At 43.3% G+C, this 20,115-nt stretch overlaps 2 protein-coding genes across 9 annotated transcripts in view; one reads left to right on the forward strand and one right to left on the reverse strand.

The window, feature by feature from the left end:
* LOC5579960 (dedicator of cytokinesis protein 1) overlaps positions 1–19,845 on the forward strand; it is a 143,387-nt gene extending 123,542 nt beyond the window's left edge. The window contains exons 6-13 of one of the 8 annotated variants that reach the window (XM_021838349.1): positions 5,685–5,798; positions 6,285–8,165; positions 8,243–8,748; positions 8,810–8,911; positions 9,211–9,318; positions 10,225–10,300; positions 10,375–10,602; positions 18,435–19,845. In XM_021838349.1, the coding sequence (XP_021694041.1) occupies positions 5,685–5,798; positions 6,285–8,165; positions 8,243–8,748; positions 8,810–8,911; positions 9,211–9,318; positions 10,225–10,300; positions 10,375–10,602; positions 18,435–18,911 (3,492 nt within the window). In that variant the 3' untranslated portion in view covers positions 18,912–19,845. Of the gene's footprint in view, positions 1–5,684; positions 5,799–6,284; positions 8,166–8,242; positions 8,749–8,809; positions 8,912–9,210; positions 9,319–9,493; positions 9,605–9,969; positions 10,181–10,224; positions 10,301–10,374; positions 10,603–18,434 lie in introns of those variants that run through there. The other 7 variants (XM_021838350.1, XM_021838351.1, XM_021838353.1 and 4 more) reach the window with 7 other exon arrangements.
* On the reverse strand, positions 15,824–18,427 carry LOC110674214. The gene is made up of 2 exons (XM_021838358.1): positions 18,191–18,427; positions 15,824–18,130 (listed from the first exon to the last, which is right to left on the reverse strand). Exons 1-2 carry the CDS (start codon positions 18,365–18,367, stop codon positions 16,622–16,624), a joined length of 1,686 nt encoding a protein of 561 aa, XP_021694050.1. The 5' UTR covers positions 18,368–18,427; the 3' UTR covers positions 15,824–16,621.
* Positions 19,846–20,115: the final 270 nt, after the last annotated feature.

A 20,115-nucleotide genomic window follows, 5' to 3' on the forward strand; every position in this document is an offset into this window, starting at 1 on the left:
AATTTCACACGAATATGGAACAACGATTAGATCGGTCGATTTTTTGAGGTTATCAAAATCAATGATTGTAAGAAATTGGCTGGAAAATTCGATAATTTATATTTTCTATTTTCAAACAAGGCTTGTTCTTCGAAAGCATCATCAATCAGAAGCCTGATGGAAAAAATCAAGTTATTTTTGGAGCAACAATTTTACAGATATAATAAAATCAATTTTCCCGTATATTTTTAAAGAAATTTTTTTTAAATTTGATGGGAATTGATATGAGTAGAATTTTTTGTGTAAAAGTCCTGATGGAAGTCCTAATATAGTATTAATATGAAAAATAACTTACGCCTTCATAGAGTTACTTAGTAAGTCCCCACGTCACATTCAAAGCACAACAGAAACACAATTGTTTTATTCTTAGAAGACCTATCAAAGTACATTGACAATCATCAAAATTGGCAACACTGCTGTAAAAAAATCGATTTTATTTTCCACATATTATTTTCATAATATGTTATTCTGAGATTACCAATTGAAAAATTCGGAGAAAACTGTTTACAATTTGCTGTAGATCGATAAATATGCGTACATGATTTTAAAAGTATGAGACTTTTTAGTAAAACTACCATAAACAGTAAAATTTATACTTAAGACTGTAGTTCAATCTCACGATTTAGCTTTCGTTTATACTAATATAGTTTCTTTAGTAATCCAAACTAGTTTTGAACACGCTTTTTACTTTTCTCTTTTGCTGGGAGTGAAAGGATGGTGTATCAGCAAATTTGGCCATAAATGGGTAAATCACTAAAGTTACCTAATGTCATAGAATGGTGGAATATAATTGATATTTTTAAAGCTTTACCTTTAGTAGAATAGTAAAGGATACAAACATACAATTTGTTCATAAAAATAAGGATTTTTGTTTTGCGAAAAATAATGTTAAACTTTGACGGACAGCTTTTTTTTAAGAGTTTTTGGAAAAACTATTTAGTCCTTCAACCAAAAGCATTTTCAAAGATTTTATATTTTCATAGCATTTTAGAATAATAGGTCAACGATACACAGAAAACCGATTACGATTTTATCAATAAATAAAAAAGATATAGCATAAACAAAGTGTCCACTTTATAAAATGAACAGTCCTTAAATAGCAATCACTAGGTACACGTTGAACGCTATCGGATCACATGTTGTCGAAACATGTCCATTTTTGGACATGCCTGAGGCAAATGTTTTCAATACTTGACAGTAATTCAGTAATTAAATTGTTCACAAAAATCATAGGTTAAACTTACAAATTTCAACAATAATCGTTGTGGCGTCAAAACATAACTATTCCCAAAAAATAGCTACATTCAAGGAGTTTACAGGAGTGTCTGGGCAGTTCTAAATAAGTTTTCACCGGTTTGTAAGAGCAAGTGGTTAACATGAAGCTTACAAGGTTTCCTAAGGCGATCCAAAGTGTGTTTCAGAGGTTTACAGAGTTTCCAAGGACTGTCATGGGGTGGAATACGCTGGGAATCTCCTGGCAACCTCTAAAACTCCATGAGAACTCGTTTGAATGCATATGAAAGTTAACAAAGATCTCTCCAAAACCCCTAGTAATTCCTTGATAATCCCTGGAAATCCCTAGTAGGTTTTTGAGAACTATTTTAGAGCTGCTTAAAAACTCCTTGAGAATCTCACGAAAAACCCAGAAGCATCCTCAACAGAGTTGGGAAATGTCATGGGATTCACACTAATTCAAGCTCATCGCTGCTGTAGGCAAAATGCTTTGCAAGTAGCACAAAAAACACCCGTTACTAAGGCAACCTAAAATAACTTTTGAAAAATGATCTATGCATTTGCCGCATTTACAGGCTGTGATGACCAGTGCAGGGAATGGTAATAGGGAAAGTGTACCAGTTATGGCCATAGTGGTTCCCTATTTGTCCATATGCAAAATTTGGATAACTTATACATTTTTAATCTTTTTGAATGTTTAAACATCAAGATTTATCATCTATTTTACTGCTAAAACACAAAAGATTTTTCAAAATGTGAAGGCATTCAAGATATCACGCATGGTGAAATAGGGAACCACTATGGCCATAACTGGTACACCTACCCTAGTAGTAGGCTTGAATTTCGCGAAAATCACGTGGCTCTCTCACTACAGTAGTTTAAAATCGTGAATCTCATCAAGTAGCCTATATTGGGTACATGATTTTCTCTAAATCAGTATTGTCATTGAAGGCTCTAAATGCGGGAAATGCAGCGGGAAATAGAACATTTTTCTACAGTAATTTTGGGTTGCCCTTAGCAACGGGTGTTCAAGGCTTTTTGCCTACAGCAGCGATGGGCGTGAGTTTCACTGGCTTCGCTGACGGTGATTGGCTTTGTTTGACTACTGTAGAGTGAATTTCAGATTTTTTCCCAACCCTGGTAATGACACAGGATGACACAATGATTTACCAAATCCATGCACCCAACAAATGCTGCTTGATGAGTTTTAGGTGACATAGGAAAACGTGTTATTTTCACTATCTTTTGTCTCACTCTATCAATTGTCATCGAAACTTTGTGGAAGCAAATCTCGAGTTTTAGTGAATCGATGAAGCTGAAAATTTATTGGATTGTGCACTACATACATAGAATCATAGTGATACATTTTTCGCATCGATATATGGAGTGGTTCCTGAGATTTGCTTCTTCAAATGGATAGGGTGATTATTATGACGTCCCGTGCGACCTTCACGCTTCCAGACTACTGTAGTGAGGAGAGCCACGAGAATTTCGCGAAACTCAAGCCTACTACTATTAGCATTCACACCCCTGATCCCCAATTTATGGTTGAAAGACTGCTTCGATAAGTTCGGAAAACTTTTTCTCCAGAACAATGAGACGTGTCATGTTGTTGAATTACCGTAAAATTGTTGAAATAGTCACATTGACCTTCGTCTAGGTCATCTTAACTGGAGAATTGCCTATCCTTTGTACTGCCCATAACTGCATATTTGTCACATTCGACATTTTTGAAAATTTCGAGTTAATACCGGGGAGAGTAATCAAATGACAAATACTTTCGATCAACTTACTCAAATCTGTGAAATTGTTCTAGAAAATTCGAAAAAAATACCAAGTTGTTTTGTCACATTGTCAATTGTAACCGCATAACAGTCACATTGAGATTATTCATGAGCCTCATAATGCAGTAACAACGAAATTTCTATTAGAATTATTTTCCGACTACTCACCCTATATGGGATATGAGTTGTACAAAATTTCAGCCTCAAAAAAGCATTTTTGAATTAGTAGTGATTTTTTGAAATTTTAGTTTCCTCCCATACTGCAATGAAATGCAAACTTGCTATCCCATTTACTCAATGCCTACTTTTGTCGAATGTTACAAATATGCAGTTATGGGCAGTGTATCTTCCTGGTGTTTTTCTATCTCCCAATCGGTTCCCAAACTTTTAAGCTTTCGGTCGTCGCGCGAAGTTTTGTAACGCGAGTAGTCGCGCGTTGTACTTTGTACAACACCCTTGGTTTTGCGAAAATCTCAGGAGTCTGACCACTTAGATAGATGACGTCTTCTGCAAAATTGTTCAGTAGCTTATGGGCTATCATTATCATAGCTAAGAAATTCGGGATTTTGCCACTAGGCGGCGCTAGTGAGCATTAAGCTTTTGTTTCCCAGATCTCATGATTCTGACCACTTAGAAAGATGGCGTCTTCGGCAAAGTTGTTCGGTAACTCAAGAACTATCATTGTTTGAGCTAGTTGACTCAAAATGTTGCCACCAGGCGGCGCTAGTGAACATAAAACATTTGTTTCGCAAATATCTCAGGAGCCTGATCACTTAGAAAGATGGTGTCTTCGGCAGAGTTGTTCAGTAGCTCAAATTCTTTCTTTGTTTAATCCTTAAAGTTAGAGATTTATTAAAATAATGGCGGGTTTTAGACCCCCCTCCCCCCATTGTAAGATTTTTTGTATGAAAATTGAAAATAATTTGTATGGCGCGTAAGAAATCTCAAACCCCCCCTCCCCCCATAAACCCTTACCTAATTAATGGACGACCCCTAAGTGGTCAGGCTCCTGAGATATCTGCAAACAAAAGTTTCATACTCACTAGCGCCGCCTAGTGGCAAAATTTTGAATCAACTTGCTCTAAAAATGATAGTCCTTAACTTACTAAACAACTTTGCCGAAGACGACATCCTTCTAAATGGTCAGGATCCTGAAAAATCTGCAAAACAAAAGTAAAACTTCCATGCCCACTAGTGCCACCTAGCGGTCAAATTCCGAATTAAATGAGGTACCATCAGATAGCGCTTCACCTCCAGAACAACTTTACTAAAGACCCCAAGTTCCTATATTATCTGGACTTCGAGATATGACGATTTCAAACTGTGGTTTCCTCGAACCGTACATAGTGCGTTCATTATTATGCGACTTCCATGTACATTTATTGATTTTACCGTATTATAAAGGGTAAATAAAAACTGTCGAGTATTGTTCTTAAGAAGATTCTTGAGGAATACATTTTGGTTTGGAGTCGATAGATATCTTTGTTGCAGAATGATAGCATATAAATCACAACTGTTGTACAAAGTACAACAGTGCGACAGCCCGAAGGTTAAGGCTACAAGTCTCCAAGTGCCGTTAAAACTGAAGCACTCCAGTGGTATTTCGTTAAGGCCCATAAATACGGCATTGGAGTTTTTCCTTAGATAATGTTTAGTGGACAATGGGACTGATCATTCTTCAGATCCGATTCAGGACAATTCAATAGTAGTGTAATACGTCCTATGAAACATAACTTTAGGACAAATTAGATTCATGATTCAATTTCACATTGAAATTTTTTCTATCTGTATGGAGAAACTCATCGCAATAGCCATGGTGCTAACAGTAATGAAGTTTGTGTATACGATTTCATCCATCTCACTCCATCTTCATGAATATCATTGCCGCATCAACATCGCTGTTCAACCCAAAAATGCATTTCTCTGTTTAGGGGTCATGCACAAATTACGTCACGCTCCAAAGGGGAAAGGGGCTCGAGTCAAGCGTGACAAGCCTTACAACATTTTCGGAGGACTCATACAAAAAGTGTGACAAAAAAAAGTGTCGAAAAAGTTGAAATTTAGCGTGACATAATTTGTGTACCATCCCTTAGAATAGTCTCGTTCGATGCGTCGTAAGCAACGCAGATTGTAACTAACCCCAGGCCTTGTTTCCCTCGTTTTTTGATTTACTAATCCGCCTATGGTGTTCGGAGTTACCTGTTACTAACGTTACGCGCTAGTTAGCCTACTGAGAAATAACTCGATTTTTAACAAGTTTTGTATTTTTCTTTCCCTCCCAACCTCCATCTCATCCCGCTTCCTTCGATCGATTTGATTCTATTCAAAAATTTCAAAATTAACCCGTCCGGTGGTTGGAAATCCGTGGTTACGTTGATCATCTTCACACGGTCACATTTGCGCGAATCGATTACTCACGCGCATTGTAATATTTCCCTCTCTCTGTATGTGTGTGTGTGTGCGCTCATCAAACGCACCACCTCGTGATCGTTTTCGCCGCCCCATTTTTTATTTTCTGGTTTTCGCTGGTGTTTGTGTGCCTACTACAACTACCACTACTACCCCTACTGATTTTGCCACTAACTGAACAATGAACAAACCACACGAATCGGGCAATGTCGTCGCCAGGGTGAATTCATGTTCGACATCCGGCAGCAGGAGAAGAACCTCATCAAGGCGGCCAAGGTCCTCGGGGAGAGCAAGTCGCAGCTGCACACGCGTGAAACCACCGCCAAAACGAAGGTATTTATGCGCTCCACCTGTGTTCTGCTCTCTGTCTCTCTTTCTCGCCCTCGTCGGTGTTTTGTTGCACACTAATGTAATCGATGAAAAATGCAGCAGGTGCGCCATAAGCTTTTGGCTGTGTGTGCGTGAGCGTTCTTTGTTTCCGTAAATAATGCAAGAGAGTGCTGTAGCTTTGGCTTTGAGTTTGAAAGTGAGTGTGTGAGTGGAGCAGTTTATATTGAAACAATAGACATTTGAGGCGGAGTGCAAAGTGAGTGCTTACAATCATTGTATCACTTTTTTAGATGGAATTTCAAATATCATTCTCACATTGTGCAGCATTTTATTATTGTTAGAAATTTCATTTTAATTCAGGCATCAACAATGACAATACGACAATTAGATCCTAGTAGCCACAAAATTTCAAACGAAGTAACCGTCATTATTGATGCAGCCTGCTACGAATGAAAAGAAGTTGTCATGGAAACCGTCGCTTTTTCTCAGGTTGCCGAATGCGTGAACATCATGAACAACATGCTGGAGTTGCTCTTCCACAGTGAAGAGGACATTGGATCGACGGAGAACGATGTCCGGGAGATAATGCAGATTCTCCTGCGCACCGTCATCCAGAGTTCCATCGCCATGGATCGTGACAATCCGTTGGTCGGTAATCTGGTGGCGATCATGCTGGGGATCTTCCGCGCCATGACGGCTGTGCACTATCAGGCGTACGAGAAGAGTTTCCTCACCAGTTTTGATTTGCTGGATTTCCTCATGGAAATTTTGTTGGTGTTCAAAGAGCTGGTGTCGAAGCCCGTTTTCCCAGTTGACTGGCTGGACATGATAATGCATCAGAATACAGTGATTCTTGAAAGTCTACGTCACTTTGCTGTTATCATAATGGATAGGTTCTTCTCGCCATTTGAGAAGCAGGTTTGGTCGAACTATTTCCAGTGTTCGATCACCTTCTTGACGCAGCCGTCGCTACAGCTGAATTTGTTCAGCAAAACCAAACAGTCGATGATTTTGAGTAGCTATCGTGACATCCGGCGTGAGACTGCGTTCGAGATCAGGAAAATGTGGTTCAACCTAGGCGAATACAAGATCATGTTCGTCCCGCAGTTGGTAGGGCCCATTCTGGAGATGAGCATGATTCCGGAGATAGAACTCCGAAAAGCGACCATTCCCATCTTCTTCGACATGATGCAGTGCGAGTACTACAGTTCGAAGTACGTGATGGAGAGCTACGGGGATACCAAGAGGAACGTAAGTCACGTAAAGGGGAACTTCAACGATTTCGAAAAGGAGATCATAGAGAAGCTCGATCACTATATCGAGGGAGGGTATGGAGATGAAGAGTACAAGACACTGTTCTACGAGATCATGTATGAGTCATGCAGCAATCATAACACGCTACAGACCTACGGAATTCAATGCGTCCAGGTGCTGACAAGATTGATGGAGAAGCTGTTAGAGTATCGGTGTTTGATCCACGACGAAAGCAAAGAGAACAGGATGGCTTGTACGGTGAGTTTGCTGCAGTTCTACGCCGAGGTCAATCGAAAGGAGATGTACATTCGGTACGTGAATAAACTGTGTGATCTTCATATGGAGTTTGACAACTTCACGGAAGCTGCATACACTCTGAAGTTACACAGTAATGAATTGTGTTGGGACGATACGCCGCTTTCTCCATTGTTGAAGTCTAGTCGTCACTCCGGTTGTAGTACGCATTGGCATTTGAAGGAACGACTGTACAGGAATATCATCGATCTGTTCGATCAAGGTAAGATGTGGGAGTCGGCGATCGATATGTGCAAGGAGCTATCCCAGCAGTACGAAAACGAATCCTACGACTATCTGAGTCTAGCTGAGTTGTACAAGAAGATGTCCCAGTTTTACGAGAAGATTCTGCGGGAGAAACGGTTCGAGTCGAACTACTACCGGGTGGCGTTCTATGGCAATGGGTTTCCGCAATTCCTTCGAAATCAGGAGTTCGTCTACCGGGGGAATGAGTACGAAGATTCCGGCTCGTTCAACACCCGTATTCTGAGTCAACATCCCAGGGCGGAGTTGGTCCCGACGTTGAATCCCGGCCCGGAGATTCGTCAAAGCGAAGGCCAGTTTATACAGATCGTGAAGGTCGACCCCGTCAGCCGGGATATTCGGATCAGCAGGGATCGGAAGAACATTGCGTCCAATATCCTGAAGTTTTACCAGACAAACAACGTGAGCGAGTTTCAGTTTTCGCGTCCGATTCGGGACTCGAACGGAGGCGGAGATGACATAGCGAGCACGTCGTACGAACGGACGATCTTGATGACGAAGGACGCCCTGCCGGGCATTTTGCGGTGGTCCCCGGTGAAGTCCAGCACGACGGTTGTGGTGAGTATTACGCTGCAGTACTTGACGTCAAGAACTTTAGATCATTTTTATTGAAACGATTCTGTGTTTTCCGCTAGATCTCACCAATCGAAATGGCGATTGAAACCATGGAGGCGAAGAACCGTGGCATTCGTGAGCTCGTCCTGGAGCATCGCTCCGATCCCACCCTGCCGATCCATTCGTTGAGCGCCACCATCAATGGCGTGGTGGACGCAGCGGTCAACGGGGGTATCCCGATCTACGAGGACGCATTCTTGTCGCCAGAATATCTCATCAGATATCCGGAGGATGATCATCTGGTGGCGCGGTTGAAGGACCAAATCGCTTCGCAGATCCCACTGCTGGAGGTTGCCATCCAGGTGCACAAGGCCAAGGCGCCGGACAGCCTGATGCCATTCCACGAGCGGCTGGAGACGTGCTTCGCCGGACTGCAGCCCACGATCGAAGCCAAGTACGGCAAGCGGACGACCGACATCAAGATTGATCGGGACAGCGAGGTGACGCTGAGAAGGCAGATCTCCGCCATGCCACAGGTCAGCATTGACTCGAGTCGGCTGTCCGAGACCAGCATAGGGTCGTCTGAGTAAGTATCAACTGTTGCGCCTGAAACTATGCCTAACCTAATTGATTTCAAAAATTTGCAGCAGTGGAATCTCCAAGAGCCAAAACAGTCGCCCAACAACGACCAGCTCGGGCGGCTTCAAGTCCACCTTCACCAACTTTGCAACGAATTTCAACAGTACAAGGTAGGTCGATCTGTTCCATTCTAGACAAATCTTGACTGTAAAAAAATACCCAGCAAAAAATCGCGTTAGCTCTCATGCCATTGGACATTATCCATTCAAATTAACCCCATGTAGAAGATTTGAGAGTAATTTGCGCAGCAACTAATCCTGTTAGATCAGTACAAACTGAATTCCCACCTTTTTTATTTATCTTCCCACCTCTGACAAATGTTGTTCCCACCTTCCCATATCGTGTCGCGCCGCCATGATGCTTCCCTCCGTGTGTCACTATCATGCTCGCTCAACCCATCGTGTCGCAGTGACTTTTTCGAGTTTGATCGGCTGAGCCTGTCCAGCGTCAAGCTCGGGACGCAATCCGGCAAGCTGATCTGCAACATTTCGACCAAGATTGGCAGCAAAATTAGACAGTGTGTATTGCCCATACCGTTTCGCCATTAGTATTTTGTGATAGAGCAGAAGCATTGCAAATCCCACTTGAATCTCACACATCGTTTTTTTTTTCTTTTTTGTTTCTTTTCATTTGTATTGTGCTTTATCGCTTTTCTTACCGCGTGCGTGCGCTTGTTGCGAAATGTTGAAAAGATCATGGCCATCTAGATCGCTGCAAATTTTGTAGCAAGCCAGCTGCTGAACAATCGCAAAACAAACGTCTAGATTTTAAGGGGTGTGCGCTTTCTCGAAATCGGAATCGTTGAATCAGGATAAGCAAAGTGACGTTTTGTGTCAAGTTTTTTCTTTCTTTGTTGTGTGACGTTGAAGCCAGATATTTTAATGGAATGAAACCTGGCTTCCTTTTTCTAATATATTTTCTTGAATTGGTCGGAGCCTCAACTGGTCTGGGTTAGAAAATTGTTCACTCGTTCGCACTTCGTTGCGTTCTACTTGATTACAAGACATCAAGATAGAGTGCGCTAGCGTTTTCCACCACTAAATTACACATTAAATACAACCAACACTAATATCGTCAAATGTCTTACCGAACAAACTGTTTTCTTTCCTCTTGTTTCATTCTACTGTGCCTACTGCAAACACAACCCTCCGGAAATCGGACTACGCAGACTCGACCTTTCGTCTCATTCGTTTCTCAATTCAAATGGGAAAATCATGTCTCAGCATATCTTTTCTTTCTTACAACATTAGGGACGTCATACTTTTGTGTCTTCCATTTCATGCGTGTGCTATTCTGTTGGTTGAATTTTTCCCGTTTTGTTTTTGCGTTATCTTTCGTTGTTTGTTTTATGTTTCTTCTTTTCAAATCATTATTGTTTTCATTTTTTCTTCTTTCGAAATTTGCATTATTACGTCCCATCTAGAACATCACTCGGTAGCTCACCCGGTGCCAAGGGCAAGAAGGACAAGTACGGTACGAAGCGAAGATCGAGTCGCAAGGTGAGTAGTATCCTTCTCGGTTCGACCGCTGAATGGCGCCAACATTAACATTTTGCATTGTTTCCTCTCGACAGAGTGATCGCGACTCGTTGAACCTACAGGTTTCGAACAGTCAATTCTACACGTCTCCCATTACGATGGCCAGCGAGATTGTCGGGGCGGGCGGTGGCAACAGCAGCTGTAGCGATCGAGACAGCATCGTGCTTCAGAGTGGACCGGCCAGCATCGGGTCGCAGTCGACGACCTGTTCAACGCCGACGACCACCGGCTGCAGCACACCGAAGGTCGAGCTAACCGAAGAGGTGAGTAGACGGGTGAAAGGGTCCTAGTAAGTGGCGCTGAAGCAGTGCAGTGATGATCGACGATCGGTTGAACTTCAATGGCTACAAAGGCTGTAAGGGTGGTCAATGCAATAATGAGGATGATTATCGATCAAATATCAATAAGGAGTGCATTCAACGTATATAACATTCCTGACTTAAGCCGCCAGTCCAGCTATGAACATGATTCCCATGAAGAATCGTGTCAACCCTAGCTAGCATGGTATCACTATTTATAAGATCATCGTAGAATCATGAAAGGCTTTATCTACAAAAAGGGGAACAAGCTAAAATGTGAGAACTATCGAGCGATCACTATTCTTAATTCCGCCTACAAAGTACTGTCCCGAATCGTCTTCCGTCGTCTATCATGAATAGCAAACGAGATAGTGGGAAGTTATCAAGCCGGCTAGATCTTTACAGTACGCCAAATCCTCAAAAATGCCGGGAATATCAAGTCCTTACGCATCACCTGTTCATTGATTTTAAAGCGAAATACGACAGTATCGATCGCATAGAGCTATGGAAAATCATGGACGGGAACAGCTCTCCCGGGAAGCTCATAAGATTGATTAGAGCGACGATGGACGGTTTGCAGAACTGCGTAAAGATTTCCGGCGAACACTTCAGTTTCCTGGGAACTACGACAAGGCGAAGGACTTCCGTGCCTGTTGTGCTGAAATAGTAGCAATCTGAAGTTTGCCTAGACCGGACACGAGTCGAGTCGGCGTCAGCGTCGTAGGCCAACTATGGCCAATCGCGATTCACCAACCACTCCGAAATTCAACGTTATCAATTTCAAATTGGATTCTTAGGCGAGTGACCATTTGGTGAATGTGAAGACGTTTTTCGACGTGGCGACGGCGCAGGTCTGGTCGCAAAGGAAGAAAGCGTGAATGAGAAATCGTAGTGTCTCCCTGGACATGCGTTAGGTGCTCTACGTGTCGGGCCTTCGAGACAATCTGCTGTCGGTTGAAAAGCTGGCTGTTGCTGGCGTTGAGGAACAGCACCTCAAGAAAGAAGCGGGCTCAAAAAGAATGGAGAAACCATATCTACCACAACTATCAGGGGCAACCTGTACGAGATTAAAATCAAGGTGAGTGGCTCAACTGCTAACGTTTGTCAGGTAGAACAAAACGATCTGTGGCATCTCAGCCAAGGTGGCATGGCCAAATTCTTGCAGAAGCAGTTAGCTACCGGTGTGGACTTCAAGTTGAGACAGAATCGATTATGCGATGCCTGTGCTCAGGGCAAGCATCGTACGGAACCTTTCGATGGCATACGTCTATCGCGCAAAGCGACTTCTCGAGTGGCTTGGGAGGGATCGAGATGTTTCCTTTCGTTCATCAACGACAAAACGCACTTTGCCATGATCTACCTGATGAAACGGAATTCGGAAATCTTCGAGAAGTTACAGGAGTACGAAGCCCTTGTTACCGCACAATTTGGATTGAAGGTCTTGAATCGCACCGTAGATCAAGGCCGTGAGTATGGTTCTACAGCGCAGAAAGGAGTCTACAGAAGGGCATCCAAATCGAAGCCACCGTCGCCTACACCCCCCGGCAGAATGACGTGGCCGAGCGATTCAGTCGGATGCTGGTGGAATCAGTGACTACCATGCCATGTCGAAACCAATGTGGTGTGGAGCGGCTGTAACGGCGTGGGTCTCAACCCAATTTCGGAAGAAATTGGACGCCAAGAGTCAGGAAGACATCATGGCGGGTTACGCCCCCAACGAATACCGCCTCTGGAACCGAAATGACAGGAAGGTGGTGATTGCTCGTGACGTTCGTTTCGACGATAACTATTTCCCATACGCTTCTGAAATGAAGAAAAATGAGAAACCGTTCGTAGTGCTACCATCGTACGAGTAAGAAAATATCGACGATTCCGAGGAGTACGAGCTTGCTGGCCCAACTACCGCCACGCTCCCTTCGTAAACAGATTGACGCGATGCCCAGGACGCGACGACTCGCCGAGGCGCAGCGAACAGAAGCGCAAGTTACCAGTTAAGTTGCTGTTTTTTCACTGGTTTCCGAGTAACTTCTGCAGTAGATGTTACTGAGACTTACCGGGAAGCCCTGAGTTGTGATGACCGAGACGAGGTACAGTCGATGGAAAAGAACCAGGTGTGGCAGCTGATGCCATGCTCTGCCAACGTGAAGCCGAGGAAAACCAAATGAGTTTTTCCCATCAAGGACGACCAAAGCTTGCGACGATTAGTATCATCATTGCGGTGGGCGTCCATGAAGGCATCTTCTTCAATCTGATGGACGTGAAGACCGCTTGTCTTCATGGCGAGCTGAAGGAGCATAGCACCGGAAATAGAGTGTTAGCTGTAAAAGTCCCGGCCTGAAGCAGTCGCCACGGTGTTGGAACCAGAAGTTCACCAATCAGATCGAGAAGCTGGCCTTTGTACGTGCGACACCGTGACGGTGATGAGTTGTACATAATTTTGTACGTGGACGATCTGCTGATTGCCGGAAGAAACCTGAGCACCATCAAGTTCCAAATGACGGACTGCGGCATTTCCTCGGGATACGGATCGACTACAACCGTAGTGAGTTTTCAATATGGGATAATAAGTTTCTACTTACATTACAGTACTAGCGAATTTGGAACATTTCTCAAAATTTCAATATAAACCTACATTGTCTTTGGGCCTCCTTTAAATCACCACATATTAAGCTGGAAATTTCACAGAACACTATTTTTATGGTAAGGATGGTAAGGAGCATATGGGATATTGGATTTTCAAACATTTTTAAAATTTGAATCGTCCCACTGTACACCCTAGGAAGCAGTGTTACGATACGATAGACCGGGTACGTTTGAAGAGCAACTTAGGAGAAGTTCCAAAGATAATCCGGTTAAGCAAGGCGTTTGACGGCACTTCAGATTGCATAGTCAAATCGAGATCCATCTAATAACGATAATTGAGCCGTGGATATAGCGGTATATTGGCCATTCACAGGATGAATTGTGTCCCTTTACAGCTCACACGAAGGCTTCGAGGTGAACATAAGAACCAGTTGTTCGAGAACAATTCAACACTTGAGCCGTGAAGTTGGAAAGACTACTCGCCAACGCTAGAAGATATTCGTTTTTTTTTTTGCATTATAACAGGCAATCGGTTTCAAAAACGACCGGAGAATTCCTACAATTCCTAGCAGGATGTTTGAACGAGGATGGAGCAGTTCGACTAGAATCTAATTGTTAAGACAATTCAAACAAACAGCGGTAGTTAAGATCTGAATGCAGATGAACTCACTGAAGTGACGGCATGTGAGGTCACACAGCCGAGAAAACTGGAACCAAGAAATAATCGGAGTCGGTGGAATGCAAAACTAAGCACTTTCCATGCTGCTTGTCCTAAACCAAGACGCTGCGTTCAGAGGGATCTCGCAGGATTGAAAACTGTTGGAGTTGAGACGGAACCGATTGTAGAAGCCTAAGAAGAAAAAAAAAAACGTCCCACTGTATCTCATTGTTAGCCAATAGGTTGTGGGCCCAGAATCGTGAAGGACAAATGGCGAATACGTCGAATCCTGGAATCGAGCGTCCTATCGGAAGGGAGAATTGGACGACATGGAAATTCGCCGTTCAAACCTATCTAGCGGTGGATGACCTGTAGTAGGCTATCAAACCGAAGAAAAAGGCTGATGGCAAACTGGTAGCAGCCGATCCGGTCAAAGACATAAAGTCAGGAGGGAAAATTATCTTGTTTCTGGAACCTGAAAATTACTACCATGTTCGGCAAACGGCTACAGCACGGGAGCGTTTGAAGAAACTGTATGACAACTGGTGACAAAAAGTTTAGAACTGCTTGAAGATGTGAAGAATGCGCGAGGAAGGGTTGTAGCTGCTAACAAGGGATCCATGTATTGTCGCGCGCCCACCAAATCGGAACGCGCGTGTGGGACACGCGACGTGTGACTCGTTCCCGACATAACTGTCATAATGACATGTGTGGCGCTGCATTCTTACGATGTTTATGAACACAGTGCACTATTCAAATGTTAGTCGCGACGCTTGTAGATTGATAAAAACAATATTTAAAGAAAAATGTTTGTCCTTATTTCTGTTGGATCCATAATATATTGAAGAAAGACAAATTTCGATACACGTCCAGTATATTCCAGGATTGTCAAGGATCTTCTATCAGTAGTTCAAATTATGAAGAAAGGCTACAGCCCAGTGAACCACGTATCGTATAAGGATGTGCGCCAAAAATCTCATATTCATACGTCAAAAATCAGAATCGCACAATATGTCAAATCAAAACGAATAAATGTTAACACAAATTGTATATAATTCTCCACTACGATTCATTGTCGACAAACTTTGTTGACAACAAACCATGCCGTAAATAGAATAATCTAGAATCGCATCAAGTTGTATAAACTGACAGATCATATATCAATGCAGATACACGAGGTCGGTATCTTCTGGCGGTGGGCTTCAAAGAACAACAAAGCGTGTGTGCTGTATAGCAAACTCTCTTTCATGTTGGCAAATAATCACACCATATTCATGTAGCGGTCAGTGGTGTAGTGGTATGGTACCGGTTTAGGGATCCAAAGGTCTGGTGTTTGAGTCTCACTGGAAACTTTTTTTTTATTTTTATCGAAATTTTGTGGCATCGTTTTGCTGACTATGGAAAGTCTGAAAAAGTCGTGCGAAGTGCGTATATGGCCTCCACTTTGGTGTGTATATAGCGTTTTCATGCATTTTATACGAGTGATTTGATTCATATATAATGATGTAAAGCAAAAAATATACCAACCGAAATGTTGACTGGGAGTGTTCTCTTTGATTCGAGTGACTGTATGGTGATGAATGCAGGATGAAGCTAGCAAGATAGCAACAGGTATTATCGAAAACGATTTATTTTCAAGCTAGATCAATTGAAACATGCTGGATCAGTTATGTTGAGTTCGTGTGCAGCATCCCTTGAAGTTTGGCACAAACGTTTGAAGCACCTGAACATCAGCAGTGTGAAGAAGCTGTCCAATGGTCTATTGGATGGTGTTCAAATCAATGCAAGAAGTGATCGTGATTTTGCCCGATAAGAAAACATGGAGACTGAAGGCTATCGATGGTTTGATTCAGCATTCCCACTGACACCAATATGTCCGTGCTCCCTCCACGACAAGCTTCAAATCCACCTTGGTCACAGGTGTTGAGGCTCAGCGTACGGGAACACTCCTTACCAGACAAGTACAAGGATTTTTCTATCAATTGCAAAGGTCTTCCCGTATCAAAATCTCGACTGGCATCCGTGACTCGTTCAAGTGATATTCAGATAAGCGATGACAATGCTGCTGAACGTATCCAAGGTCCTGGATTCAGCGGTGTTGCTAACAACGAGATTCATCAGGGCGTGCCGCATGAACCGAAAACGTTTGACGAAGCTATATCATGCCGATATGCGGCATGGCGTTTCAACAAGCAATCTGGTTGAACCTACTATTGAAGGATTTTAATGCTGAACAGGAAGTTACTATTTTTAAGGATAATCAGAGTTGGCTGAAAATGTTGATCAGTGAAAAAATAGCCATAGAAAACCGAAATAAGCTGCATCTATTGTCCCACTGCACTCATGGCAGACTTATTAACAACACCGTTGGCAAAACTGCGTATCAAGAAGTTAGCTAAGATGGCCGGACTGACCGTTTCCGTCTAGGAGGAGTGTTGGAGATGATACGGAACCGATAGCAGCCTAAGAAGATGTAACCATGAAGAAGAAACATATGAAAATGATGGAAGGCTAATTCGAAGAACGAAGAGAAGCTCAGAAAGACGTTCAGTGATTCAGAGATTCAAGAAATCGATGATAAATGGTTGAATTGTTGTCATGAATGTTTAATTGAAACAACCAACGTCATTTCATACACTTTCTAATTTATAAATTTTGGTGAAATAGCCGGTAAAGGCCTTAGTCCCAAAGTTATCACCGTTACCATTTGAACGCATCATGAACCAGCTCGCAACCTCCTCATCACAGCCCAATCCGGTAGAACCCGGTCTTCTGCCGCCGGCTTTTGCTCTTCCGACCACCTCTCGGTGCCCCGCCCAGCCGGGAGTAGATCTTCTGCGGGGCCGGATTTTTCGCCTCGTTGATCCGGAAGCACTTCCACAGCCCGTAGCGTAGCTCCAGCGCGTCGAAGAACAGCGTAGCCTCATTCCAGGTGATGTGATGCTGCGCGTACTCGTAGATCTCCTTCAGCGGTGGATTCAGATGCGGGGCGTGATCGAACCTCCGGTTGAGCACGGTGTTGACGTAGGCCGTCAAAGACGACCCTCGATGGATCCAGTTGATCAGTGTCATGATGCTGATGCACGTGGCATGGATGCAGTTCATCTGCTGCTGATTGTAAAGCGAGTTACTGGAAGACTCCAGTAGACGCCGTTGGATTCCCAGCAGTAGGCAGACAACCGCGCAAGCTGTATAGCCGCAAGGGATTTCCACCAGAATCATACAGATCACGTTGTAGAACACTTCCAGATTGGTGCGCCGTTGACTGTGAAACTCTATGGCGGTGCTCAAAGCGTTCTCGAACTCCCGTCGGTGCGTTTCGAACATCTGCCGCTGAGCCGGAAGGTACCGATTGATGTCTATGTCGTAGTAGGTTCCTTCGTGGAATATCTTTGGGGTGTTGAACTGTAGAAAGTTGCGTCCTCGATCGAGAATTTTCGCAAAGATCCGACTGGCGAGGATGCTTTTCGAAGCAGTGCTTGATTTGATGTAAGCTAATAGGTATTCTTGAATGAGGATTTCTTCTTGAGAGGGATTTTCTGAGAGTTCCAGAGTGGATGCAGCAAACTCCACGGTGGTTCCGAACTCGAGCATGGCCTCGTCGGAAAGAATGGTGTCGAACGTGAGCGGCAGCATGGTGATCAGCAAGCTGCTCAGTTGATTCGGTTTAATGACCTTAATTAGATTGCGTAGACATATCTCGAAACCTCGCCGCAGTTCGTAGATTTGGTTCTTGGATTCTCCGATGACGGCGCTGCTGTGGTAGAACCGGAGTAGTTTTGACATGTCCGAGTGCTTGATTTCGTCCCAGTATTGAGGCTGGATGATGTTCTGTAGAACGACTACTGTGTGACGAGCTTGCAGGACATCGTTTCTAGCTAGTAAGGTCTCGACGTAGTTGACGATTTTGTAGAGCAGTAGCGAAGCAGGACTTTTGCACTCCAAGACCATTGTTAGTATTTCAACACAGATAAATTCCACCTTCCAAAGGTTTTCACGCTGCAAAAAATTGAGAATGGTGTCGATAACCATCTCCTGCATTTCCGGAATGAGCAGATAGATCAGCGATTGGAAACATTTTTTCGCACTGGCGAACGGCTGTTTGCGAAAGCGATCGAAGAAACTGCGGGTCAATTTGAGATGGGCTACGTAGGCCTGAACCAGCACTAGGGAACATTCTAGAATCATTTGTTTTTCGGGAATATATTGGAGGATTTCGCGATCCGTATGCTTGATAATGTGCCGGAGAATCTATTCGGATGACTATGATTATCATGATAAATTCAAAGATAGATTTAGTGGAAAACTAACCTTCAAAGATTTTTGTCCTTGAATGTTTGTTGATCGAATGGTCGCATCAAGAAAAATGGCCGTACTTTGCTTCAACTGTTGTGCCTTGTACCGTGCCCGGGAATCTGAATGCTTTCTTTTCGATTTAGTCAAAAACTGTATGATCGAGGACGCTGCCGTCATCTTGGCCGTCGCCATTTTGTAAATTGTCAAACAACATCGTCATTTCACAGCTTACTTTGTTTCTAATCTCATCCATTCGCAGCTCCATCCCAAGCGCCCACTTCGATCGGAAGTGGAGAAGGAAAAGCGTCACTCTCGACCGCCGAGCGTTGTGACGCCCACGCTGAGTATCAAGACTCTAACCAGCACTGGAGGGGACACCGTTTCGATTGGTTCCGCCGAAAGCAGTAGCAATCGCAATTCCATCATAACGAACGGTTCCACCACTTCGGAGGAAGATCTAGTCCCGCCGCCGTTGCCGATGAAGACCCGAGACAGTGACTACGGCAACGTACCGCTGAACGAAAGTTCACTGTACCGGCGGACCACTTCGGCCAGCCATTACGTGAGTTGTAAGCCTTTACCACCGGTTCCTACCGGTATTGTCAACTCGGCGTACGACGTGGTCGAGACGAGAAACAATAGCGTTATTGTGATCAGCAGTGGTGGCATCATCTACGACGAACGGAAGCGGCCACCGACACCTCCGCCAAAACCGGCCAGGAATTCCAAGGTATGATAGCTAGATTATCTCTCTTCGATTTTCTTTTTGTTTCCACGGAAACCGATAATCAAAATTAGTGAGTACAAAAGTAGTGTACCCCTCGTTTTGCGGTGAGTACAGAAAGGTAGGAATTGATCGGCAAGCACATAGAGACGCGATTAGATAGGTGGGAATTGTGAAAGACATTTAGATAGCTGAATGCGTGAGTGTGTAGGTTAGGGAAAAAGAACACGCACACTGTATTCCGTTTCCGATGCAAAGGAAACGCCAGAAGCCATTTTATTTTACGTTCTCGACGTAGTATTTCGTTTTGTTTCGCTAAGCTAAGAGAAAAGGCAAAGCCGATTATTATCGTTGTTTAGTTTTATTCGCGGATGTAGTAGGCGTGTGCAATTATACGTTTTATTTCAATACGCAATGATCCGTTTTCCAAGTTTTAACAACTTACCAAAGACGACATAGTAGGCGATGAAAAATCGTGCATAGATCCTACTTTTCAACGCATCTATGAATGCATAAGATAGTTTTAATATTAGATAGATTAAGCAATCCAGTTACTGTGTAAAAAAAACGATAACGAAGGAACAAATCAGAGAGCTTCTAACTAATCGAAAGCTAGGTATAGTTTTAACGAAAAAAGCATTATTTATAGATCAATTCTAAAGATTTATCGTATGCTAATCCTAGAGTTTAGTATTATTTCGCTACATATCGAGATCAAAGTTAGTTCTAATGTAAATTAACCGAGCATATTTTGTTTCCACGATTCATCATACGAGCGCAATATTATTTCCTATCCCTTAGTAGGTAAGAGTCATCGTGCGGTTTGTAAGGATCAGTATAATGTACATGGTAATAAACGGCAACGGCCAACTGCAACTCGGCTGCGGATGGACGTTGTATTGATGTGCTTGCGCAGTCGGCTTTGACCAGCGCAGCATTCCAGTTACAGTAGGCGTACTCATTTCGAAAGAAATCCTTTTGCGGCCGAAGCAGGCGTTCGTTCTGAACGATTTGGTTTGGAAAATACAGTTGACTCTCCACATCTCGATATCGAAGGGATCATCGAGATAGGGAGAGATCGAGACAAAGAATATACTTTACATGAACACTAGATTGAAAACTGCTCCGTTGTTAGGAAAATCACGAAAATAATAAACAAACGGGCGTCATTTAGCGTTCCTAATTTAAAGTGAATCAAGAAAATCTGGTCTATTAA

This window comes from Aedes aegypti, chromosome 1 (assembly GCF_002204515.2).
Source record: "Aedes aegypti strain LVP_AGWG chromosome 1, AaegL5.0 Primary Assembly, whole genome shotgun sequence".
In the NCBI taxonomy this organism is placed as follows: Eukaryota; Metazoa; Arthropoda; class Insecta; order Diptera; family Culicidae; genus Aedes; species Aedes aegypti.

Excerpts from the sequence above, each read along its gene's own strand:
- LOC110674214 (XM_021838358.1), bottom strand. The coding sequence starts at position 18,367 with ATGGCGACGGCCAAGATGACGGCAGCGTCCTCGATCATACAGTTTTTG. Across the intron at positions 18,131-18,190 it reads AAGGACAAAAATCTTTGAAG|ATTCTCCGGCACATTATCAA; the intron begins GTTAGTTTTCCA and ends TCATCCGAATAG.